A 27,896-nucleotide genomic window follows, 5' to 3' on the forward strand; every position below is an offset into this window, starting at 1 on the left:
TACAGATCAAATAAACCACAAACAACTGATTCTTCAATGTTTCACCTTCAGTTAAAGATTTTGACTGTTTTTTTTTTTTGTTGCATCCTGAAAAAATGCAATCAAGAAAAGCCCTCGTTTAATGCCAGCAACAAATTTTTATACATTTGAGACTACACTGTAAATGTCTTAATGTGGAGGCAATAAAATAAATACATAAATTAAAGCAAAAGGCTTTTTTTCCTTTGTATGAAGCACAAATACAAAATGTTTTCATTGTTAAGATACAGTTACATCTCACAATCCTCCCTTTTTTAATGTTCAGAGGACATGTTTTCAATCATGTGATGGTTGTGAGAGATCAAGGCTGGCCACTCCTTAACTAGTCTCATTGCAGCAGCCTCAGAGTGAACAACTCAGTGCCTGACAGCATCCCAGATATCCCCCTATCCCGATCCTCGGCACTCTGAAACACAGCTCATGAGTTTCAGAAAACATACAGAGTCGTCCTTTTTTTAATTTTTTTAAGTAGTTTACAGTCAAACATAAATATGAAACAGATTAGCAGCAGGTCGGCCTAAATGTAGAAGAGCAGAAGGTCACAGGTTTGATCCCCACAGCAAAAATAAAACAAGGGTCCAAAGTGTCCTGTCCACACACTGGGGCTGTTTCTGGGAAACAGCACCGACTAAATGCATCTTATATTTTAAAAAAAAAAAAGAAAAGAAAAAAAAACTGTGGCAAGAATTGAGAAAAAGCCTCTCAAAAAAGCTCACACTTCTCCTTCAAGACAGACAAAATAATTTATCAGATCATAATATCTGCTCTAGTCCCGACTCAGGTTTGATTTGAAGGGATTACTGCTTTGAAAAAGTAATCCTATACTTATACTTATATTTACAAAAACACTGAGGTGGCTCCAAAGAACTACAGCGAGGACTTTTGTGTTGGACTGATTATAACAAGGCTTCTTGGAAAATCTCAATATTTCTCTTCTGAAAGGTGTCACAACTGTGATGAAGATGCATTTGTGGGATGAGCTGCAGAGTCGATTGTGTGGGTTGATTGAAATTTTGAAATTTTTTGTTGGGATTTGTATTTTCCTCACTGGAAAAAGAAATTAAACTTTCCAAAAAACATCTGAAAAATCTTCCAAACACTAAATCCCCTTATTTTTCTGTTTCTTTGCCGGTAAATCGTGGCGTGATCCACGATGCTGATGTGAGTAAATCATGTTTCAAACACAAAAAACAACGAAGCAACTAGACGTTTTTTACATTCCTGCTTTAAAAAAATCCAACAAAGTCAAATAAAATATTTCAGACCAAACTAACGAAACTCAAAGTACAGTAGCAAAAGTATAATCACATAGAAATTGAAAAAAAAAAAAAGAAGAAGTAAATATTACTCTGCTGCAGTAATACTGAACAGTAATATTGGTTGATGAAATGTCATCACATTCATACCTCACTTATTAAAATATAAAATGAAGACTTCTGCTGAGCGGAGGTTAGCCATGTTGCAGGCGGAGTTTCCAATAACACTGCAACCTCAAAACAACACGACAAAAAACAAGTCAGAAGACAGTGAAGTCGCGGCTACAGCATCCTCAGCGGTTAGAAGTCCGTCAGCTGGCGAGTGGTTGTCGTCTTTGTCGTCGAGGTCGAAGTTTCACCTGTTCGTGTTTCCGTGGTGACCAGTTGCCGGGTGACCCTGGTGGTTCTGGTGACCGTGGTGACAGTTCCCTCCTCGCTGGAGGAGACTCGGCGGTCTTCGGACATCTGCTGGGCGGTGAAGTCGAGTCCCGACGTGTGGAGGCAGAACGACCCCGAAACGTCGGCGTCGCCTCCCACTTCGCCCCTCCGCTGGGCCTGGGGAGACCCCTCCGGGGTTATCTGGAGGAAGCCTGGAAGAGGAGGAGCAGGAGGAGGAGGAGGAAAGATGATGGAGAGAAGGTGGGTCGAGGGGTCCAGAGGGAAGAGAAACTCAGTCTTATACAGCAGAGACAAAAACATGAGATTTCAGATTATTAATCTGTAACAAAAACAAAGCGAAACACATAAAAAGTTACCGGTAAATGTATTGTGTTTGCTTTAGTGATAATTCTGTTTTTATAACATGACATATAAAAAGAATGCAGAAAAAATAGCAAAACATTTAAAGCAAACATTCTTTTTCTTTAGGTGCATTTCATAGGTCTTATTTTAACACCTGTAGCAACTTCTGTAGCTTCCATAGAGCTTGATATTTTCAGATTAAAAAAAGTTAAGTTAAAGGTGCTGTAGGCAGGATTTTGCTAGTCAATGCTAATTTTTCTGTGTTTTCTTTGGATTAAATGTTAGAGTATCCATTGATAATCCTTTAGGAGTGTAGCATAATTGCACTACCATGAGGGCGCAGCGTTTCCATCTGTCTCTGTTCTGAGCTGAAAAGGAATCTCGACAGTTCCAGGTATCTTTGACCAATCAGAAGACCCTGAGGCTCTAACCGCGATTGGTCGAGGGGCGTTCGTCGCACGTTCTTGTGGGAGGGGCTTAACTTGCATAAGGGCGTGATGTCAGAGAAAACAGGACAGGATTGGCTGTGCTGGGTTTCAAATTGCCATCTTAGATGGGTCAAATCGCCATCTTGCTTAGGTAAACCTAAGCAAGATGGCGGAGATGCGGAATCCTGCCTACAGCGCCTTTAAATAAAACCAAAAAATTAAAAAGAAAAGGAATGACACCAACGAGACACCAGAGATCAGGGGAAATTTGGGATTATGAAGCCATGTTGAGAGTGAAGGCAAATACAAATGTGAAATTTAATGTTGGATGGCATAAAGTGCACACATTACGGTTTTCTTCTGCTGATTGCACCCAGGAATAAGCTTCAGCAAACATAAAACAAATTAGGGAGAGAAAATGTGGAAGTATGTATGGAGGTAAAAATAAGTGGAAAAAATCCCATCTGCCCTCCAGAAATAGAAACCAGAACATGTGTTGGGGCGTGCCCCCCTAATCAGGACTCCGCCCACTTTACTGAGGCCAAAACAACAGCTTGAGGAGGGAAGACATTTGGTGCTGTGATTATAAACGTGTAGATGTGATCAGTGGAACATCGCCCACACTACATACATCCCTTGATCTTGTTCCTTTTTGTGATAAACGTAAAATTGACCTCTGTCTGGCTATCACTGTAAAACTGTCAATGTAGCAAAGGTGTCAAGCCATGTTGACTGCTTTTAAAATGTATTTCAACTGCGACATTGTTTACTTCATCCTTACCTGAAGAGTGTGGCTTCAGGTACCGAGGGACCTTGAACCAAGGGGCTGACTCTCTGTCTTCAGACTCCTGACTCCTGCTCTCTACTTCAGTCCAGGAATGAACCTTTGTGGAGCTGAAGTCCATGCTGAAGCCAGAAGGAGACTCCGAGCTGTCCCTGTCCAGCATTTCTGTTCGAGCGTGAGACGACACCACGTCTTTGGGAGACTCCTCACTCAAACCAACAGACTTTCCTGGAGATAAATCCTTTCCCAGTTTCAATCTTGCTGCCGAGTCCTCTTGTCCTGTTGTCATCTTGCCATACGGACTGGTTAACTCCACCTTTGGAAGTTTGATTTTACCACTCAATGTCCCTTTATCGTCCTTGCTGCCCTTGTGAAGACTTGAGTCTTTTTCACCGTTGAGGCTTGAGGTCGACCCTTCTCCCTTGAGAGACACATCGATTGACCCTGACTTGCCAGGAGAAAATGACATTTCGGGCATTTTCAGTTTTCCAGCCTTCTCGTCTTCACTTACAGCAGCGGATTTGTCTTTGGACTTTCCAAAGCTCGGCTTCATTTTGATTTTGGGAATCTTCACTCCAACATCTTCCTCAAGCTCAGCCTCACCGCCTGTCTCCCCTTTAGGGGCGGTTGGACTTGCAGCCACTTCATCAGTTGGAGGATTTACCAAAACAAAAACAGCCTTCTTGACTTTGGGCATTTTAGGTCCTTCATATTCAATGTCCGGCCCATACATCCTTCGCTCAGGAGAAGAGATTGACGGTAACGGGACACCAAATTTAGGGATTTTAATCTTTTTACCCATTTCTGCTTTGTCATCATCTTCATCGTGAGATGTGCCAATGTCAAAGTCGATGTCCGGTATCCTGGGGACTTTAATGTCTGCAGTTGGTGCTCCAGAACCACCACTCGGGGACTCACTCTCAGGCACTGAGATTTTAATGTGACTTTTTCCATTGTGAGCTCCAACTTCAACATTGTCTGATGTTCCTTCAGCTTTAGTATTGTGTTTGGCATTGCCCCCTAATTCCTCTTCTGCACCAACTTTACCACCAGTTTTCTTTTTTGGCATGCCAATGTTAAATTTAGTTCCTTTGACTTTGGGCCCCTTCACTTTGCCGCTTGGTGCTGTTATGTCAAGATCCACATCAGGCATTTCAACTGTCTTCTTGTCTTTTTTGCCTGCTCCCCTATGAAACCCTAAATCAAGCTCAAGGTCTGCTGTTGGGCCTTTGATATCTAATGTTGGCATTTTGAGTTTGAGACCTTTGTGCTCTCCTTTACCATGCAAATCAACTTCTGCATGTGCCCCCATGTCCAGATCTGGTAATGTGACTTGTGGCCCTTTGAATTCTCCTTTGGCTGCACCTGTTGATACAGTAATCTCTGTTTCAGCTGATATAGTTGCTGGCAGTGATGGTTTTCCTTTAGGATATTTGACATCTGGCCCAGTGACGTCCATCTCGAAAGAAGGTGCTTCAGTCTCTTTACTTTTCCCTTTAGGAAAAGATATGTCCACTTTTGGCATCTTGAACTTTCCCCCTTCAATCTCCAGCTCTGGTCCTTCAATTTTTCCAGATTTCCCTTTGGGTAGAATAATATCCACGTTTGGCATTTTCATATGAGGCATCTTGATTTTTCCTCCAGCATCTCCTTCTAATTCGACATCTGGACCTTCAACCTTCCCTTTTGGCAGTGAAATATCAACTGAGGGCATACTGACGTGGGGCATCTTGAATTTTCCACCTTCACCTTTAACATCAACATCTGGAGCATCAATTTTACCTTTAGGCAAAGAGGGATCAATGTCTGGCATTTTGATTTTTCCTCCAGCATCTCCTTTAATATGCACATCTGGACCTTCAACCTTTCCTTTTGGCAGTGAAATATCAACTGAGGGCATACTGATGTGAGGCATCTTGAATTTTCCACCTTCTCCTTTAATCTCTACATCTGGCCCTTCAACCTTTCCTCTGGGAAGAGAAATGTCAAAATCTGGCATTTTCATGTGAGGCACTTTGAATTTTCCTCCTGCATCTCCTTCTAATTCCACATCTGGACTTGTAACTTTTCCCTTTGGCAGTGAAATATCAACTGAGGGCATACTGAGGTGAGACATCTTGAATTTTCCACCTTCACCTTTAATGTCCACATCTGGACCTTCAATTTTACCTTTAGGCAAAGAGAGATCAATGTCTGGCATTTTCATGTGAGGCATGTGGAATTTTCCACCCGCACCTCTTTCTATGTTCACGTCTGGACCTTCAAGCTTCCCTTTCGGTAGTGAAATATCAACCGAGGGCATACTGATGTTTGGCATCTTGAATTTTCCACCTTCTCCTTTGATCTCTACGTCTGGCCCTTCAAATTTTCCTTTGGGAAGAGAAATGTCAAAATCTGGCATTTTCATATGAGGCATTTTGAATTTTCCTCCAGCATTACCTTCTAATTCCACATCTGGACTTGTAACTTTGCCCTTTGGCAGTGAAATATCAACCGAGGGCATACTGAGGTGAGGCATCTTGAATTTCCCTCCTCCTTCAATGTGCACATCTGGAGCATCAACTGTACTTTTTGGCAAAGAGAGATCAATGTCTGGCATTTTCATGTGAGGCATTTTGAATTTTCCTCCAACATCTCCTTCGATGTCCAAATCTGGACCTTCAACCTTCCCTTTCGGTAGTGAAATATCAACTGAGGGCATACTGATGTTTGGCATCTTGAATTTTCCACCTTCTCCTTTGATCTCTACATCTGGGCCTTCAATTTTTCCTTTGGGAAGAGAAATGTCAAAATCTGGCATTTTCATATGAGGCATTTTGAACTTTCCTCCTGCATCTCCTTTGATATTCACATCTGGACCTTCAAGCTTCCCTTTTGGCAGTGAAATATCAACTGAGGGCATGCTGATCTGAGGCATCTTGAATTTTCCACCTTCTCCCTGAATGTCCACATCTGGGCCTTCAATTTTACCTTTTGGCAAAGACAGATCAATGTCTGGCATTTTCATGTGAGGCATTTTGATTTTTCCTCCAGCATTACCTTCTAATTCCACATCTGGACTTGTAACTTTACCCTTTGGCAGTGAAATATCAACTGAGGGCATACTGATGTGAGGCATCTTGAATTTTCCACCTTCACCTTTAATCTCTACTTCTGGTCCTTCAGCTTTTCCTTTGGGAAAAGAAATGTCAAAATCTGGCATTTTCATCTGAGGCATTGTGAATTTTCCTTCAGCATCGCCTTCTATGTCAAGATCTGGACTTGTAACTTTTCCCTTTGGCAGTGAAATATCAACTGAGGGCATACTGATGTTTGGCATCTTGAATTTTCCACCTTCTCCTTTGATCTCTACGTCTGGCCCTTCAATTTTTCTTTTGGGAAGAGAAATGTCAAAATCTGGCATTTTCATGTGAGGCATTTTGAACTTTCCTCCAGCATTACCTTCTAATTCCACATCTGGATTTGTAACTTTTCCCTTTGGCAGTGAAATATCAACTGAGGGCATACTGATGTGAGGCATCTTGAATTTTCCACCTTCACCTTTAATGTCCACATCCGGCTCTCCAATTTTACCTTTTGGCAAAGAGAGATCAATATCTGGCATTCTCATATGAGGCATTTTGAATTTTCCTCCAGCATCTCCTTTAATATTCACATCTGGACCTTCAAGCTTCCCTTTCGGCAGTGAAATATCAACTGAGAGCATACTGATGTTGGGCATCTTGAATTTTCCACCTTCTCCCTGAATGTCCACATCTGGGCCTTCAATTTTACCTTTTGGCAAAGAGAGATCAATGTCAGGCATTTTCATGTGAGGCATTTTGATTTTTCCTCCAGCATCTCCTTCTAATTCCACATCTGGACTTGTAACTTTTCCCTTTGGCAGTGAAATATCAACTGAGGGCATATTGAAGTGAGGCATCTTGAACTTTCCCCCTTGTCCTTTAATGTCCACATCTGGGCCCTCATATTTACCTTTTGGCAAAGAAACATCAATGTTTGGCATTTCAATGTGAGGCATTTTAATTTTTCCTCCAGCATCTCCTTGTATATCCACATCTGGACCTTCAACTTTTCCTTTTGGTAGTGAAATATCACCTGAGGGCATACTGATGTTTGGCATCTTGAATTTTCCACCTTCTCCTTTAATCTCTGCTTCTGCCCCTTCACGTTTTCCTTTGGGAAGAGAAATGTCAAAATCTGGCATTTTTATTTGAGGCATTTTGAATTTTCCTCCAGCATCTCCTTCTATTTCCACTTCTGGACTTGTAACCTTTCCCTTTGGCAGTGAAATATCAACTGAGGGCATACTGAGGTGAGGCATCTTGAATTTTCCACCTTCACCTTTAATTTCCACATCTGGCCCTTCAATTTTTCCTTTTGGCAAAGAGAGATCAATGTCTGGCATTTTCATGTGAGGCATTTTGAACTTTCCTCCTGCATCTCCTTCTATATCCACATTTGGACCTTCAACCTTCCGTTTTGGCAGTGAAATATCAACTGAGGGCATATTGAACTGAGGCATCTTGAACTTTGCTCCTTGTCCTTTAATGTCCACATCTGGGCCTTCAATTTTACCTTCAGGCAAAGAGATGTCGATGTCAGGCACCTTCATGTGAGGCACTTTGATTTTCCCACCAACATCTCCTTCTATATCCACATTTGGACTTGTAAGTTTTCCTTTAGGCAGTTTGATATCAACTGAGGGCATACTGATGTGAGGCATCTTGAATTTCCCACCTTCTCCTTTGATCTCTATGTCGGGTCCTTCAATTTTTCCTTTGGGAAGAGAAATGTCAAAATCTGGCATTTTCATGTGAGGCATTTTCAACTTTCCTCCTGCATCTCCTTCAATGTCCACATCTGGACCTTCAAGCTTCCCTTTTGGCAGTGAAATGTCAACTGAGGGCATACTGAAGTGAGGCATCTTGAATTTTCCACCTTCTCCTTTAATCTCTACATCTGGCCCTTCAATTTTACCTTTTGGCAAAGAGAGATCAATGTCAGGCATTTTCATGTGAGGCATTTTGATTTTTCCTCCAGCATCTCCTTCTAATTCCACATCTGGACTTGTAACTTTTCCCTTTGGCAGTGAAATATCAACTGAGGGCATACTGATGTGAGGCATCTTGAACTTTCCCCCTTGTCCTTTAATGTCCACATCTGGCCCTTCAATTTTACCCTTAGGCAAAGAGAGATCAATGTCTGGCATTTTCATGTGAGGCACTTTGATTTTTCCTCCTGCATCTCCTTCAATGCCCACATCTGGACCTTCAACCTTCCCTTTTGGCAGTGAAATATCAACTGAGGGCATATTGAAGTGAGGCATCTTGAATTTTCCACCTTCTCCTTTGATCTCTACATCTGGCCCTTCAACCTTTCCTTTGGGAAGAGAAATGTCAAAATCTGGCATTTTCATATGCGGCATTTTGAATTTTCCTCCTGCATCTCCTTCAATGTCCACATCTGGACCTTCAAGCTTCCCTTTTGGTAGTGAAATATCAACCGAGGGCATACTGATGTTTGGCATCTTGAATTTTCCACCTTCTCCTTTGATCTCTACGTCTGGCCCTTCAATTTTTCCTTTGGGAAGAGAAATGTCAAAATCTGGCATTTTCATGTGAGGCATTTTGAACTTTCCTCCAGCATTACCTTCTAATTCCACATCTGGATTTGTAACTTTTCCCTTTGGCAGTGAAATATCAACTGAGGGCATACTGATGTGAGGCATCTTGAATTTTCCACCTTCACCTTTAATGTCCACATCCGGTCCTTCAATTTTACCTTTTGGCAAAGAGAGATCAATGTCTGGCATTTCAATGTGAGGCATTTTGAACTTTCCTCCCTTCCCTCCTGCATCTACTTCAATATCAACATTTGGACCTTCAAATGTCCCTTTTGGTAGTGAAATATCAACTGCGGGCATACTGACATTTGGCATATTGAATTTACTCCCTTCTCCTTTAATGTCAACCTCTGGACCTTCAATCTGCCCTTTAGGCAAGGAGACGTCAATATCTGGCATTTTTACATGCGGCATTTTAAATTTTCCTTCACCTCCTTTCATCTCAACTTGTGGACCTTCAATCTTTGGGGACTTTCCTTTGGGCAAGGATAGGTCTAGATCTATTTTAGGAATTGAAACATCAATTGTCGGCATTTTGGGAATTTTGAGGGTTCCTTCATAGCCTTTTATGTCAGCTTCTGAAACATCAACTTCAGCTTTGGGGAGAAGTACCTCAGTTTCTGGTGTTTTAGCTGCAGGTAGTGACAACTCAATAGATGGCATTTTAACCTTGGTCTTTGCTTCGAGGTCACCACTTGGCATCCCTAAATCCTTGTCTGCCGAACCAAATCCTGGCATGGAAAACTTTGGTAGTTTGAGAGTGACATCAGGTGCATGGAAGCCACTTTTGCCTTCCACATTTGCCTCTATTTTAGCATCAGATTTCCCCTCTGGTAATTGACCCTTTGGTGAAGACATTTTGAATTTGGGGAACTTTACTTTATATTTAGATTTGTCCTCTGGGATTTCTACATTAATTTCCGGCTTTGGAATTTCAATTTTTCCTTTTTTTGCCTTGATGTCCACATCAGGACAAGATGCTGATACATCTGTAGTCTTTCTGGATATTCCAAATGAAGGCATCTTGAATTTGGGCTTTTTCATTTTTACTTTTCCATCTCCATCAAACTCTACTGATGGTGCTCTAACCTCTCCCTCTACTTGTGGCAGACTGAGGTTAACATCTCCCTTGGGACCTGTTGCTTCAAATTCACCACTCTTTGACTTCCCTCCAAATCGAGGAAGAGTGAAACTTGGAGCTTTGAGGGAGATGTCAGGTAGGTCAAAGCTGACCCCTGAAGAAGGTCTGCCGCCTTCAGCTTTCAGAAGCTGTACTTTAACATCATCGCCTTTTGGTTTGTTAAGGCCAAAGTCCAGATCCACCTTTGGTGCTGAGATATCAACTGTTGGCAGTTTGACAGTGGGGAGTTTGAGGGATGCACTTGGACCTTCAACACTGCCTGTCTCAATCTTCGGTGCCTCAAATTTCCCCTTCCCAGATAGCCCTTCAATATTGATATCTCCCTCTACTTTTCCCACTGGAACTGAAATGTCAACAGCTGGTGTTGTAATCTTTCCTCCCTTCATCTCTGGTCTTTCAACTTTTATACTCTCCTCTGGCAAGGTTATTTTTGGAGGAGATACATCTAATTCAGGCATTTTGAATTTCTCTCCTTTTAGCTTGGGACCCTCAATGCTGATGTCACCCTCAGCTTTTCCTTTGGGGAGTGAAAGATCAACGTCTGGCATGTTGACTGTTCCTCCTTTCAGTTCAGGGCCTTCAATATTAATCTCTGGTCCCTTTGATTTAATTTTGGGGAGAGAGATATCAATGGAGGGCATGTGGAACTTCCCTCCTTTGCCAGTATGTCCTTCAATTCCAATGTCTCCTTTGGCTTTTCCTTTGGGGAGTGAAATATCAATGTCTGGCATTTCAATCTTCCCTACCTTGATGTCAGGGCCTTTTAATTTGGCATCACCCTCTGGGAGACTGACTTTTGGTAAAGAAACATCAAATTTGGGCATTTTGAACTTGCCATCCTTAAACTCTGGGCCTGTAACATCTAAATCACCCTCAATTGTTCCTTCAGGTAGAGTTGGCAAATTAAACTGGCCTCCCTTAATGTCAGGACCCTTAAGGCTGACATCTACCTCTGGAGATTTCATTTTAGGCAGCTGCATATCACCTTTGACTTCAGGTCCTTGAATGTCCACATCAGTACCTTTTCCTTTGATTTTAGGAAGAGAGATATTAACTGAAGGCATGTGAAATCGGCCCCCTTTACCGGAAAGTCCATCAGTATCGATATCCACATCTGCCTTTCCTTTTGGGAGAGAAATATCAGCAGTGGGTATTTCAATCTTTCCTTTCGTATCTGGACCTTCCACTTTGACATCAATCTTTGGGAGGTTCCCTTTAGGCAGTGAAACATCAAACTGAGGCATTTTAAACTTTCCTCCTTTTATATCAGGACCTTCAAAACCTATATCACCCTCGACTTTTCCTTTTGGAAGTGAAAAATCAACTGTCGGGACTTTGATATTTCCTCCATCGATTTTGGGCCCTTCAAGACTGATATCTACATCAGGTGATTTTAGCTTTGGAAGAGAAATATCAAGAGATGGCATTTGAAGCTTGCCTGTAGGTCCTTCAATGTCACTACCCGCTGTCCCTTTGGGGAGTGAAATATCAATGTCTGGCATGTCAATCTTCCCTACCTTAATATCTGGGCCTTTTATATTTACATCACCTTCTGGAAGACTCACTTTTGGTAAAGAGACATCGAATTTTGGCATTTTAAACTTAGTTCCCTTCAGTTCAGGACCATCAATATCTAAATCACCCTCAACTTTTCCTTTGGGGAGTGAAAGATCAACGTCTGGCATGTTCATTGCTCCTCCTTTCAGTTCAGGGCCTTCAATATTAATCTCTGGTCCCTTTGATTTAATTTTGGGCAGAGAGATATCAATGGAAGGCATGTGGAACTTCCCTCCTTTGCCAGTATGTCCTTCAATTCCAATGTCTCCTTTGGCTTTTCCTTTGGGGAGTGAAATATCAATGTCTGGCATTTCAATCTTCCCTACATTGATATCAGGGCCTTTTAATTTGGCATCACCCTCTGGGAGACTGACTTTTGGTAAAGAAACATCAAATTTGGGCATTTTGAACTTGCCACCCTTAAACTCAGGGCCTGTGACATCTAGATCACCCTCAATTGTTCCTTCAGGTAGAGTTGGCAAATTAAACTGGCCTCCCTTAATGTCAGGACCCTTAAGGCTGACATCTACCTCTGGAGATTTCATTTTAGGCAGCTGCATATCACCTTTGACTTCAGGTCCTTGAATGTCCACATCAATACCTTTTCCTTTGATTTTAGGAAGAGCGATATTAACTGAAGGCATGTGAACCTTGCCTCCTTTACCGGAAAGTCCATCAACATCAATATCCACATCTGCCTTTCCTTTTGGAAGTGAAATATCAGCTGTGGGCATTTCAATCTTTCCTTTCATATCTGGGCCTTTCAAATTGACGTCAACCGTTGGGAGGTTCCCTTTAGGCATTGAAATATCAAACTTTGGCATTTTAAACTTTCCCCCTTTAACATCAGGGCCTTCAAAACCTATTTCACCCTCGACTTTTCCTTTTGGAAGTGAAACATCGACAGTTGGAAGTTTAACATCAGGACCCTCAACACTGACATCAACATCAGGAGGTTTTATTTTGGGCAAAGAAACATCAAGTGATGGCATGCTTAGCTTTCCATCTTTGACACCAGGACCCTCGACATCTATCTGCGGTCCTTTACCTTTCATTTTAGGTAGAGAGATATCAACAGATGGCATATGAAATTTGCTTCCTTTGCTAGCTTGTCCTTCAATTTCAATTCCTGCTTTTCCTTTGGGGAGTGATATATCAATATCTGGCATGTTAATTTTCCCTCCCTTAAAACCTGGGCTTTTCAGACTGACATCTGCTTCTGGAAGGCTCCCCTTTGGCAAAGAGACATCAAATTTTGGCATTTTAAACTTACTTCCCTTCAGTTCAGGACCCTCAATATCTAAATCACCCTCAACTTTTCCTTTGGTGAGTGAAACATCGATTGGAGTGTTATACTTCCCTCCTTTTATTTCTGGGCCAGAAAGGTCAAGTTGTGGAAGTGAAATTTCCCCTTTGAGTTCAGGTCCATCAATATCAACTTCTTTTGTTTTAACTTTTGGGAGAGAGATATTAACAGAGGGCATGTGAATTTTGCCTCCTTTACCCACATGGCTTTCCATTTCCACATCTCCCATTTTTGCTGAAGGTGATGATATATCAACCTGTGGCATGGTCCCACTGCCTTCAGGTAGGTTTGTCTTTGGTAGTGAAATGTCAAATTTTGGCATTTTGAACTTGCCTCCTTTTACTTCAGTACCTTCAACACTCAGGTCAACATCGGGATTTCCAAGGTCAATATCTGGCTTCTTAATTTTTCCACCCTTCAAATCAGGACCTTCTATGTTGACCTCTGGTCCCTTAGCTTTTATTTTAGGAAGAGATATATCAACAGAGGGAATGCTGAACTTCCCCCCTTTACTACCATGTCCATCCACTTCCAATTCTGCACTTGCTGTACCTTTTGGCAGTGAAATGTCAATGTCTGGCATCTCAATCTTCCTACCCTTTAAGCCAGGCTCCTTCAATGAAATATCACCTTCTGGAAAATTTACCTTTGGTGATGAAATGTCAAACTTTGGCATTGTTATCTTTCCATCTTTCCCCTCAGGAGCTTCCACGTTTATGCCAAAGCCACCTTTTACTTTTGGAAGTGAAATATCCATGCTTGGCATCTTGAAATCCGGCCCTTTGAAAGTGACATCCGTCTCAGGGGATTTAATTTTAGATGCTGAAATATCAATGGATGGCATTTTGCCTTTAATATCTGGTCCTTCCACTTTGATATCACCTTCTGGCAGGTTTACTTTTGGAAGAGAAACCTCAACATTGGGTTTTTTGAGTTTCCTGCCTTTTAACTCAGGACCTTCAAGATTTATGTCAGCACTGACATTTCCTTTAGGTAGTCCAATATCGCCGGATGGTATTTCAATACTCCCATCGGCTCCTGAGTGAATGCCAATATCAATATTGCCCTCTGCCTTTCCTTTAGGCAGTGACAGGTTGATTTTTGGCATTTCAAACTTCCCGCCTTTGACTTTTGGACCTTGAACATTGATATCTCCTTCTGGCAATTGTACTGTTGGAAGACTGACATCTATAGATGGTGCAGTTAATTTTCCTCCTTTTCCTTTTCCTTTGCTATCAATCTCACCTTTTAATTTGACTTGAGGAGGTGAGATGTCAATGGTTGGTTTTTTAAGATCACCACCACTAATTTCAGGCCCCTTGATGTTGATGTCACCTCGCTTTGACTTTATTTTAGGAAGAGAGACATCCACTGAAGGAAAATGAAAATGCCCTTTACTTTTACTCTCTATTTTACCCTCAGCCTTTCCCTTTGGAAGAGAGATATCGACAGAAGGTCCCTCAATATCAAACTTGCCTCCTTTCCCTGATGTTCCTTCAACATCTATTTTAGCCTCAGTTTTTCCCTGTGGAAGAGAGATATCCATTGTTGGTAGACTAATTTTTGCTCCTTTAGTATCACTTCCCTTCATGCCCAAATTTGTCTCTGGTGATTCCACCCTAAAATCAGGAGCTTTAATACTGATGCCACCTTCCTGTGATTTCATTTGTGGTAGTGACACATCTAAAGAAGGCATCTTTAATTTTCCTCCTTTGACTTCAGGTCCTTGGAAGTTTACCTCAGCATCTGGTGATTTCACTCCTGGAAGACAGACGTCAACTGATGGCAGGTTGAGCTTTTCACCTCCTTCAATGTAAGGTCCTTCAAGATCAACTGCTCCTGCTTTGGTTTTCACCTTTGGAAGTGAAATGTCAAAAGTTGGCATCTTAAACTTGCCATCACCACTTGACTCTAGCTCTATGTTGCCCTCAACCTTTGACTTGGGAACAGAAATATCAACACTGGGCATCTTAATTGTTCCACCTTTGATCTGAGGTCCCTCCAACACAACACCACCCTCAGGTGATTTCATTTTTGGAACAGATATGGCTGGCATGTTCAACTTTGCATCTTTCCCTCAATGCCAATCTCTGTTGACAACTCTGTATTCCCTCCTTTGATCTCAGGTCCTTGTAAACTAACATCAGCTCCAGGTGTTCCCATTCTCGGGAGTTGGACATTGAGTGAAGGAAGTTTGAACTTCCCCCCATTAGCAGATGGATCTTCTAGCTCAATGTTACTTTCCAATTTTCCTTTTGGCAGTGATATACCAACAGATGTCACCTCAGGCCCCTCCACACTCATGTGACCCTCTGGTTGTTTTAACTTCGGAAGAGACACATCAAAAGTAGGCATTTTGACTTTTCCTCCTTTGCCCTCAATGTCTGCTTCCATTTTGGCAGATGAGATATCAGGTGATGGAATTTCAAATTTTCTACCTTTAACTCCAGGGCCTTCAATGTCAACATCCCCTCCACCCATCTTCACTTTAGGGAGAGAAATGCCAAAAGATGGTAACTTAAAATTTCCACCCTCTTCAGTGTCAGCCGCTCCGTCTTTGCCTTTGGGAAGGGTCAGGGACACATTAGGCAACTTGAAACCTCCCTCCATTTCTCCTCCTCCTGGCTTTATTTCTGGGGTAGATAAGTCAAAGTCTGGCATTTTGAACTTTCCATCTCCGCCAACGTACTGATCCATATCCACATTGCTACCCTCTACCTTTGGTAGTGAGATATCAACCTCTGGCATTGAGATTTTGGGCCCTTGAAAGGTACCTTCCACCTCATCAGGGAGTCGTCCTCCGATATCAATAGTGGGCACAGCAACAGCTGTTTTCCCCACTCCTTTAAACTCTGGGAGAGACACATTCACATCAGACCCTTCCTTCACTTTGGGTAGAGAAATATCAACAGAAGGCATTTGAATAGATGCTTTTCCGGAGAGGTCGCTTTCCATCTTTGGCTTGGTGATTGCTGCTTTAGGGAAATCCCCATCACCTTTGATTTCTATTTTTGGAGGTTTGATGTCGGCTTCAGGCATTTTTATTCCACCGCCTTTCACCTTGATGTCACCATCTATCTCGTCTGAATGACGTGAGAGTCTAACTTTGGGGAGTTTCAACTTTGGCATCCGAAGTTTTGCGTCTCCTTTCCCTACGTCGACATTAATTTTTCCCCCAGCTGCACCTACCTCTCCTTTGTTGTCTGTTTTGGGAGCTTTGATTTCTGCTGTTCCCTTTACAGTGGGCAAGGAAGCCTCAGCTTTTCCAGAAGAGAGGCTGAATTCCACATCTGGTGGGTCACACTTAGGTCCTCCTTTCTCCACCTTAATGTCTTCAACACCAGGCAAACCAAACTCAACAGATGGTGGCTGTATGCTTGCACTTGGAGGCTTCATTTCCACTGATCCAGTTTCCAAAGTAGTGCCTTTTGTGTGTTTGCTCTTCGGAAATGCGATCCCAAACTTGTGTCCTTTGCCTTTGGTTTTCACTTTAGCTCCAGTAACCTCAGGATGGGAGATAGTCACCTGTCCCCCAAGCTGCCCTGTTTCCAGTTTTCCTTCAGTCTCTGCTCCAGCATAGCCTTTTGTTTTCATGTGGGGAAACCTGGGAGAGGACCACACAGAGGGAAAACAGAAACAAAGTCAGCACTACAACATATTCAAAATGTGCAATCTTTAATTTACTACATTATTGTTTGTCAGTGAACCTCTTCATGCTGTGATTATACTGATTTCAACAAGTGAAACATTAACACCACTAACCGGATCTTCGTCTTTGCCTTCCCCATGGCTGATGCTCCTCCAGTTCCTTCCACTTCGACCTTCCCAGTCTTCTTCTGTTTCAACTTGGGGAGAGAAAACTCGACATCGACGTCACCCGTCTCCAGCCGGGGAGGAGTTCCTTCTACCACCAGCTCCTCCCTGCGCTTCTCCTTCAGCCTCTTCAGACCGAAACGACCACCTCTCTTCTTTTTGGTCTTGAACGGCTTGGTGCCCTTCACACTCTGAACCAAATGCAATGATAGTATAACTGTATTTGATGTTTCTGCTGAGATGTTGAAAGTGTATGAAAACAGTCAAGCTTTAATTTCATGTAGTTTATAAAATATTCATGGATTTTAATTATTAAGGCCTACTTTTGAACACTTCACATTTTATTTTAGATATTGCTTTGCAGATCCAATTGCAGATAAATATGTGATTACCATTTTGGCTATCTTGGCTTTGGGACCTTTGACCTCCACACTGGGAACTCGAGGCCGCGCGCTGACCTCTGCTCCTGGTATGGTCCTCCTCAGCAGGAAGCTGACCTTATACGGCTCCGCACACTGGAGGATCTTTAGAGCGTCTTCATACTTCACATTGTCGAAGTAGACCTTGGCACTCAGCAGCTGGTCACCTTCAGAGAGAAATCACTTCAGTCTTAATCAGAGATAATACACGTGTTAATCACAATAATTCAACACAAGTATTAGCTACTTGGCGATAATTGGATCTGAAGGAAAATCCCATTTTAAATGATCAGTCTTTGAAAGTTTTAGAAGACTTTCAGGGAAATGGAAAACTAAAGGTTTCTTCAATAGACTGGTCAGTTTGTAATGACCTCAGTTTGAACTACAGAGACATTCTGAAGGAGTGGAGCCTATGAAATTCACAACAGTCCAATGGTCACTGAGAGAACAACTGTCTCGTGAATAAATCCCTCACAGAAAAAAGATAAGGATGTTGGACATTCCTTTATGTGAGATTATCAGCAGTCATTTCTCTCTTCAATACAGTGGATTGGATGAGAGCTCTTCATTTTCTGACTCCAGTCAGTGAGTGGTGACTGGGCTTCTGTCCATTTTTATGACAGTTGGTCAATTAACTCCCCCCTCCCATATATAAAGGAGCTCTCAAATTATAAGCGATGGACTCATTGTCAGGTTTGTTCTGGAAAGCATTTGTTGATTTTTGTGATTTTTTTATCATCTAATTTCCACAGCCTCAGAGTAGGTAAAGCTTTTAACTCCATGTTTACACCACTGAGCCTCAACAATACGAGATTTGAGAGGTGAAGTGAACAAAATTGATTATCTCTTCATCATTACACCCATCAGTAGGCAGCAAGCCCACATTTTCTCAATATTGAGAAAATAAAAAGACCCTGGATTTGAGTGAGTTTAAAATCTCCAGCCCTTGTCTGGTGTTCCCAGTTTGTGGTGGTCAGCATCGAGCAAAATTATTCAAAGGAAGGAAAAGAGGTGAGTCAGATCTCAGTGCATGAGACAGGTGTTCACAGGTGTTTCTATGGCTTCTCTGGGTTTGAAGAGCTTCCTGGAAGAATGAGCTGCGACTGCAGGTACCTTGCTGTAAGCTGAGGTGCTTGGCAGCCGGAGAGTCTTTGAGGACGTCTTTAACGAAGATCCCTCGCTCTCCTCCACCGGTCACACTGTAGCCGCTGGCTCCAGCCTCCGCCTCCGTCTCCACCACAATTTCCACGGCCTTCGAGGCTTCCTCCTCCACCTGAGACGCAAAGAAAGAAAGAAAGAAACCCAATGGAGACAGTATCCATTTTTGTTTTTTGTTGTGGACTTTGTCCTGTAATTTATCAGCTGAAGGTGCATCTGCTCATTTTTAATCTTCTGAGTGAATAGTTTTAAAACATAAATATCACTTATCAAGGAGCACCTCCAGTGTAGCATAACTTTTTTCTGAGTGGTAGTATTTTATGTCCTGCTCTACTTGCTCGAGTGACCACAGAATCCACTGTACAGTTATTTGTCCCTTCACACTTTGCTCGGAAATCCATTTTATCCATGAGGCTGTCACGGAGAAAAGGTCATCCTATTCTCAGACTGGATTCACTTTCCCAGAGTCTAACCAAAGGAAATGACTTCTGCACCACTCACAAAGGCACAAAGTGAATTCTGTTTTATTGGCATTAAAGCTGGTTTGTATGAACCTCCTGTCATATTCTGCAACTCTGAAGATTTCTGCTCAATCTCTCCCTCGATATCCCAGTGATACAAACAATTAAAGGAGGAAAATAGATTGATGATCAAATAAAATTGCAAATCTCAGCTCACCAAAAGCTTCATGGAAAATGAATGAGAAAAAAAGTGCCAAGGGATTTGAGTCCAAGTCCACCACATTGCAAATAAACGTGTTGGTCAAGTCTACTAGGGACTGATTTTCACTAAACAGAGCAGTCTGACATTTGCTCTTTCTAAGAAATGCTGCTTCTAGGTTGCTTCAAAAGAAGGCAAAAACCAGAAGTATCCCCACTTCTCCAGGGACCAAAACACCTCTGGTGTTGCCCACGTCTCATCTACGAGCTTCTAGTCCAAATAAAAGATAATTTGAGTGTTTGTGGTGGACTCCTGCTTACTCTCTGTTCCTCTGCTGGCTCTGGGTCCGGGTCCATCTCGGGTTGTGCCAGCTGGCAGGTCGACTCTCTCAGATGACTTCTCTTCTGACTCAACACCTGCTTCAGCTCGGCATGGAGCTTCTCCTTCTGCACCTGAAAAGCCCACAGCAGAAGTCACTCCTCTGCGACGGCCATGTTTCATGAAATGTCTAACGGGAGGGAACGTTGTGCTTTCACCCCTCTGGGCCGCTGAACAAGTGGCCACTTTTGATTTCAACAAACTCAGATGCTTTTCTGTTGTTGTCGAGTTTGCGTCTGGCAGCTGGCGGTCACCTGCTGCCGCCGCATGAAAAGGCCATGCTGGCCGTTTGTGCTGAGCTGGGGGAAATGAAAGGTTGTTTATGTGGCGGACAATGACCCCGACCGGCCGACTGCGATGTGGCTCGTACGGCCTGCTGGCTGCTTGGGTCGGACGCTCAGTCACAACGCTGACGTATCCTGTCTAAATATATCCAAATAACAATGTGGCTTGTAAATATTTCGACATTTTCTGAATACAATTGAGACTTTAAGCATCCTGGGGTCACTCACTCCAGATAACTGCAAAGTTTGCAAAGACACAAATCAGGGACATATTAGGCAAATTTAAACATTTTCTCTGTTGATCCTATTTCATCTGTCTCAGCTGAAAATGTTTTCACCAGAAACACCTGTTGTCACTGTGCAGCGCTAAGGAGACACACCTGTGTGTCTCTTTAGAGCTTCTTCCATACTGACAGCAATGAAAACACAGGCGTGGTAGGTCAGCATATGGGTCTAAAACCTGCAGCTCTGGAGCCATGTGGCTCTCCAGCCACTCTGCAGTGGCTCCATGAAGCTTCCAGAACATTCTATGGAAATAAATATTTTGCTTTAATTCTTTTTAATTTTGTGTTTTTCAAAAAACAGTCTAATGTTCTGGCTAAAACAGCTAAAGATGGCAAAAAAACTACCGGTACTTAAAAATAATTTAAAAATATAAGAAAAGCATCTAATGGAGTGATTATTGTATAAAAAAGGCTAAAATTGTTAATACTGTATAGTTAAAACTTGTAATCATGGCTAAAGTAGGAAAAGTCCAGGAAAAACACTCAAATTGGCAACATAATTAAAATAATGCCACAAACTATTGGTCCCAGTGGGAGCAATTTTTTTTTAATTTAATTTTATCTTGAATTGTAGCTATGAAACACAAATGCAATGGTTTTGTAGATTTTATTTTTCTTCATTGCAGGTTTTGTGGCTCTGGACAAATTTTATTTGGTGGAAATTTGTAAAAACAGCTCGTTTGGTCATCGATGTTGCAGACCTCGGGATCAAATCAGCTTTAAACTTAGAGGTCGCTCTGTCCAAACCGAGCAGAATTCAGCTGCCACTCCAGCCAGAAAGGAGAAAAGTCCTTCATTTGTCACATACACAACACACAGTAGTGTCTCTCTTTCTCTCTCTAGTGTGTGTGTGTGTGTGTGTGTGTGTGTGTGTGTGTGTGTGTGTGTGTGTGTGTGTGTGTGTGTCTCACCACTCTCTCGGGGCTCTCCTGTTCGTCTGTGGAGCTGCTGTGGTGAGGGTTGCGTGGTGGAGCTGAGGGGGATCTGGCCGAGGGGGGCGACCGCCTCTTGTCTTTTACCTGCCAGCAGAAGAGATGAGGCGGGATGGTGACCTTTTACCTTTTAACTCGGCTCAATAAGACACTTTGAGCCTCTGGAGCCGCTCTGTGCCGCAGCTGCTGGGAAAATGTGGAGGACGGTGGAGCGTTTCAACCACAGGTTTGAAAGAAACTGCTCACCAGATAAAAACTAGGTAGAGGATGCTCAATGAACATTTTTATTAATCCATCCATCCATCCATCCATCCATCCATCCACAAAAAGCAGAGACACCCTACAGTCACATTCTACTCTTGTGCTGCTGAACCAGCTGAGAATCATGGTCTCTCCAGGAGTTCCCGGACCGACTGGCTCCTCTCAGTGTCCTGTCTCGTGATGAAGCCAAAACGACAGCATCATTTGCATAAATCAGTCAGCAGTACAGCTTCTGCATTGTTGCTACAGCTTGTCCAGCTCTGCAGCTGAAACCAGACACTCCTCCCACTGCCTGCTAACAACCCCCCCAGACACCTCAGCAAACCTTCTACTGCATGAATAAAAAAAGAGGATTTTTTTTGTTTGGGATTTTCACTCAGAGCTTCGATGAAACTCTGCATGCACGTCACGCTTCTCTGACCGCTCACTGAACATGTCAACGTGTTAATCAGAGACTGAACAGAATCCAAAAGCATAAAATATGAAGCAGGTATTGATTACAGTGTGAAGTGTCAGAATGCAGAGGCAGTGTGAAAACTGCGTTTCATTGCTACAGAAGCTGAATTCCTCTAATTTCCCCTGATGGTTGATGCTTCTGTTGCTAGATTTTAAGTGTCCGTGTACAAAAATGTTTCAGTCTGAATTCTCCTGCTGTGGCAGACTCTTTCAGGATGGAGTTTAAAGGAATGCTGAAGGGATAAATAAAACCTTCTTTTTAATAATCTCCTGTGAATATAGATATAAATTCAGTTCTGGATTAGCCTCCCGATCCCCTGCTTTATTACATTTGAATTATAAAGATCTTATTTTTAGAGGTCATCTTGAATTTTCCTTTTGTTTAGATTCACACTGGATTTATGTCCCTTTGCTCCTCGCCTCCTTTCTGGAGGAAACATGCCATTCCTCATCATTCCGCATCTTCTTCCTCTATTTGTTCCATAACCTCTTGCACAGATAACTTGTAAAAACAAACACATCTGACCTCTGACATGTAAATTTCCCGTACGCAACTGTAGGCTGAATCCCAGTCATGTGGACATGCGCCACAAATATTCCTCAAAATATGTTATTTTTACCTTCAAAACACATTTTCCTGTTAGCAATCCTATTTTACGCTCAATAATCCAATCAACTGCTTTCGTAAAATAATGAAACTTGCTTGTCTCTCTCTCTCTTTCTCTCTCTCTCTCTCTCACACACACACGCACACACTCAAACACTGGTAAACAAAAACTTGAAGCTGGAACAAATTGCCTCCCTGTTTATGAGGAGCAAGAACATCTTCACTAGCCTCTTCATAAAACGTAGTAATGCAGGAATGAAATGAAATAGATTTGATTAGACGACCATAAAATCCTGAGGAAATTCACAGCTCTGTATCCAAGCAATTTTTAACATCTGATCGTTTCAGTTTTAGTTATTGAATGATATTAAAACAATCACCTTATTGAACACGAGTAATTATTGATGTGCTGTGTTTGTGTGTGTGTGAGATACATCCTAAAGACATGGATTATGCTTGTTTTAAACGTTTAAAGCTGACATTGAATTGTTTTGTTGTTTTGAAATGGTGTCGATACACCAGACCAATCTTAAAACTACTTGTGGAAAAAATACCAAAATATCCCCAAAATACTAAAAACTGATCAGGATATTATATTCAGACTTTCAGGATGATACCTTGCAAGTTACTCGTCGATCAGTGGAGGACTGACCGCTTGAACAAATTTCACACAAGAGCAGAGTTTGGTACAAAATGAGCCTCAACAAATCCAACAATCCCCGAATTTTCAGGTCTTCCTCTGCTGTTCAGGTCTTTTTTCCCGAATCAGCCGGCTGGTAAAACAGTATTGATCCGTCCCATGGTTGGTTGGCGCTAATCGAAGAGGAACTGTGTTTACTTACGGCTGGATCTCTGGCTTGGTTGAAAACATGGCTGTCCTCTTGATCTCTGTCAGAGTCTGAAACCGGAGAAAAACAACACCACAGGTGAATATCAGGACTTCGTGTAGTCTTTGGTTGTATCAAACTCAGAAGGATCGGTGTGGATTCTGGGTGACATAAAGCCACCGGTCATTCCGCCCAAACGTCACGGCGTCTTTTAAAAACAGACGCTCCCCAGTAGCACTGCGGAGGAAACGTAATGTCAGGTATTTCAGGCCCGAGCAGGCGGCGTTAAAGGGTCTGATATAGTGACGGTCTCAAACTCCTGGCGCTCCTCACATTCTTTCCGAAGTCTCAGTCGTTGGTCTGCGGCGGCTGCACGGCTCTCCATTCACACTTTCAGACGGATCACAAACCTTAACCGTTAGCTCACATCGGCACTGTGGTTCACTACCAGGCAGCGGTAAAGGCTGCAAAGCTCGCTGCCAGACGCTTCAGGGGGAAATTCAGGGGGTATTTAATGTTGAATTGAAACGCCAGCCTTGTGAATGGAAGACATTCAGCCTTTGAACCTGAGCCCTGCTCTGCTTAGCGTAGCTACTAACCAACTAGCAGCTGGTTTTAATGGGTGTGACCGTAATTCAGTCACTACAGGAAGCAAAAATGCAGAAATGAAGGCAGCAGGCAGCAGGGAGGAATGTTTATGCACACATTAGTTTGATCACACACGGACCGTCGTCTTGTTCGATCTCGATCTCCTGCATTCAGAACACTTTGACTGGAGGATTCACCAGTAAGGTGAAATTAACCATTTCCAAATTAAGATCTCTTAACCACCACCTCCTATCAGGACATTTTGACTTTTTATCAAACGTGACATGTTTTGGTTCAAAACTTCAGGCAACCTCAAGAAAATGAGTGAATTCTCGTGTCCCACTTTAACACACCGTGTTATTGATCTGCACTTCCAGAAAGCTGTTTGCCACAATTTTAAAACTGTATGAGCGTCAACAGTTGACCTTCAGGTCTGCTTTTTCTTGGTGCAACAGCTCTCATTTTGCTTTGTACCTCGAACAGTAAAGCCGATCTTTGGTCTGAATCGAACACATGAATATGCTCGTGAATCCTGGATCAGCTGCTCTGCTGCCCGCAGATCAAACAGTGTCGATACGATGCAGGTATTCTGTGTGACTACTTGTTCCTGTTGGCAGTGATCTCAGTGCCTCTGTGTAAAAACAACCGCTACAAACATCATCCCTCCTGCAACTAAATTCATAAACCTACAAAAGGAAGAGCAGCAGCAGCAACAACACAGCAGATCCTTGAGGTGCCACTCACCTGCTGAGCCCAAATAATCATTACCACAGCCTTGTTTTACATGTTCAGCTCATTTAACCCAATCCCATCGCTCCTGTTTTTCATATCTATGTCAGTGTGATTTTGGCTGATTTATGCAGCATTCCTATCAAATGAGAAACCTTCACAGACGTCTGATATCTGCAGGTCGACTCCTCCATGACTGGATCTGAAAATGAGAACGCCAGCTGACCCACCACTGCCTTATTTCTGACCTTCAGGACATCTAAAAGGAACGAACGACCCTGAGAGCAAACTTCAAGTAGGCACAGAGGGGTTTAAAAGCTCGTCCAGATCAGCTGAGCAATGCTACATGACTTTCTCTCACTTGATCCTGTAGCCAATACTGAGAGGCCCGCACAGGGGAATGAGCTTTTATTTACCCGGTGTGGCCAGAACGCAAGCAGGGATCAAGATATTAGGGACCAAACCTTGGCCATTTATTGGGTAAATTATTTGGATGAAAGAAAGTAACTTTAGCTACTTCATTTAAAATGACTAAATTACAAAAAACGACTCAAAATCATTGGTTTTATCAGTAGAATGAACAACAGCAGTCCCAGTACAGATCATTGAGGAACTCCACATGTAAGGAGTCATGATCATCATTGATATTAATGCATTGTGATCATTCTGATCAGTAGCATTTATAGATAACTAAAGGTGATTTAGATTACTTTGTCTGCGCCCAGCATTGTGAAAAGAACTCCACCTAAACTACCAGGGTTTGTCCACCCGGCTTCCTCAGCTCTGTGGCACCTTCAGCGTCCAGCTGGTATTTTGACGACCTCATTACAGAATCAACCACTGGTTTATCAGAAGAATCACATTTGTTGTAAGTCCGTCAGCAGAACAACTCAGCAAGTTGAGGAATCACTTTCTGTCACCGTGGCCCCCCAGTAATCTCATTCCCCACGGTCTGGCCTTCATGTGATCACTTTTTTAACTGCAGGAGCTTTGCTCAGTGTGTGTGTGTGTGTGTGTGTGTGTGTGTGTGTGTGTGTGTGTGTGTGTGTGTGTGTGTCTGTGTGTGTGTGTGTGTGTGTGTGTGGTGCCTGTTTGGGTGGGTTGGAGGTATCTGGTGTCTCGCAGGTCACAGGAACACATAGCACACATTCAGTGCAGCGTATCCGTCTCAGAGGAGCAGAGGCAGCAGGCATTATGGGAGCAGAACAGGGTTTGAACATACTTCAGACAAGGGAGCTCCACTCAGAATTCAATTTAATTTTATTTATACCTCTGACAATGTGCCAAGATGTGATGCCAGCGCTTAACACCCTCAAAGCTGGCACATACGAGGCGGTGGGGAAGGAAAACAGTCTTTTTTAGCAGAAAGAAACCTTGAAGTGAAGCCAGCTCATTTGTGGAAATCTATTTCCTGGACACATAGGACGAGTTACGATCTGAGAAGAATGTTTTCACTTTCCTATCAAGGAGAAAACTCCATCAAAGATCTGGAGATGTACTTTCAGATATTCAGGCTATACTGTTGGGATTTTAATGTTTTGCCTATTTTCTCTACGCTGTGTTTATATTTTAATATGTTATCTTACACAAAGCACTTTCACTGATATTAACAAAGTTGTTAATACTCAAACAGGATTTTCAGTGAAGATGAGAAACCACCTGCTGTGTGACATGATGAACTGCTGGAGGAGTCTTTAAAAAACACAACAAACATGCAGCGGATCTCTTGCACCTGGCAGCAGCTTTAAAAACTGCAGCTCTGTGCGGCGGACGGACAGCAGCAGGTGGAGGAGGCGGCACTCCCTGGTCCGAGGAATGGAGCGAGGAGGAGGTGAAGATCTGAAATGCCTCGCAGTCCAGTCTTATTATAGACCCGGCTCACATCTGCAGGCCTCCACATGCCTGATGACGGCCCCCATCGGCTCGGACCCCTACCCCGCTGCCTAATGGAGGCGTGGAGCTGCAGAGTCGGTATTTTTACCTCTAATTATAACTTTAACTATCATCAAATATGCCTGCTAGCATGGCTTTTCTGTACCGTTCATATGGAATATTTCCCATTAGTCCCTGCGCTGAGCTCCAGGAAGCAAAGGATGAGTTTATGAAAATAAGCCACCTTCACACGAGTGAATATAAAACTGTGGAATAAAGAAAAGTCGTTCAGGTTTGTAAGATGTCTGCATCGTCAGAAAACGAAAAAAAAAAAAGAAAAAGAAAAAGCTTAAGAAGGTAAATAAGTTGGCTGTGGTGTGATTTTTGTTCCTGCAGCAGCTCAGATCCACATGAAAGAAGCACATGCTGCACGCTGAGCCCGAACGCCGCCGAGCCTCTCCAGGTGTTCAACGCCTGACAGTCAGCCGAGACGAGCGCACAGACCCCGTACCCGATCACAGCTCTTTGTGACGGAGCGGCGCAGCAAACGCAGGGAGTCGCAGTGACAGAACCAAGGAAAACATTCAAGAAAACAAACTTCCCGCTGGGAACGCTGCGCCAGCTTCAAATGCACAAAGTCCTCGCCAAGTCCACGAAAACAGATCAATATCTCACGGTTTGGTCAAAATGCTCAATTCTCCAAAAAGCCTCAGAGCAGATAATATGAGCAGACTGCCTGATGAGCAACCGATAGAAACGCAGCAGAACAGTGCAGGTGTGAGGAGGGAAATGATGGACGTGTCAACATCCTTCATCCGCATCCATGACGAGCTTTTCCTCCCTGAACAGAACAACAGATTCTGGTTCGTTTTCTTCCATCGATCTGAAGAAGGGAGAGGTGGGATATAGAAATAATCGACAGGACAGCATCGTCATTGCAGGAGACTTTAATCCCATGATTTCTCGATCCAGCAGAAAGCCTTCGTCTGTTTCTTCCTGTTAAAAGGTCACAGTTGCTCCTGTCCACTGTCACAAATCCATTTTCTTTTTATATTTACTATTAGATGCATGTGTTGCAGGATAAATAAAACTGAATCAAATGACAGGAAACATCAGAATAAAGTGCATTCAAACACTTTTTCTGAAGCAGTTAATTAACTGCAACGTTTCTTCATCGCACATGATTTGGAAAATTTGCAGGTTCCTCCAACAACTGAATGTTTGCTGCTCACTGAAGCTCAGTTCATAATGTCTGGCGTCTCTTCTGTTCCCCTCTCTGTTTCTCTCGGCCCTCATCATCATGCCTTCAGGTGCTGGAAACTCTTTCATGAAGGTAAAAGATTCACTTGATTCACTTTGAAATCACAGGTGATTTTAAAGTAAAAGAAATCCGCAGTGAGAAACAAGCCTAGAGAGTAAAATCTGGAGCGAAAGTCTCTATTTGTGTCAGCTGGAAACCAGAAACATCAAAGCAGCGTCTGCTGCGCTGCCCGTTAAATTTCAAGCAGCTAAACTTGTTCTGCCAGCGAAGGTTCAGCTTCATAGCTTCGATTTTTTTTTCAATCAATGTTTCTCAGAAGAAGCGGCGATCGGCTCATCCAGACTGCGGTCAGGGACGGAGCTGCTCAGGTGTGTCCTCCTGTGACTCCTCACCTTTGACCCCGGTGAAACCGAGCCAGGAGCTGTGATCCGGCTTTGAGCCCAGCGCGGCCCGAGACGTTAATGATGTTCTAGTCGGCTCAGGGACGCG

The 27,896-nt window shown here is 42.9% G+C and overlaps 1 protein-coding gene across 1 annotated transcript; it reads right to left on the minus strand.

The window, feature by feature from the left end:
• Positions 1-27,896, minus strand: prx (periaxin; the record flags this gene model as incomplete). The annotated part of the gene is made up of 9 exons (XM_030108704.1): positions 1-1,970; positions 16,404-16,482; positions 16,641-16,882; positions 17,084-17,277; positions 18,224-18,383; positions 19,249-19,380; positions 20,786-20,893; positions 22,973-23,028; positions 27,800-27,896. Coding segments are annotated over 9 exons (1,443 nt in total), but the record flags the coding sequence as incomplete, so codon positions are not given.

The sequence above is a fragment of the Salarias fasciatus genome, chromosome 14 (assembly GCF_902148845.1).
Source record: "Salarias fasciatus chromosome 14, fSalaFa1.1, whole genome shotgun sequence".
Taxonomy (NCBI): Eukaryota; Metazoa; Chordata; class Actinopteri; order Blenniiformes; family Blenniidae; genus Salarias; species Salarias fasciatus.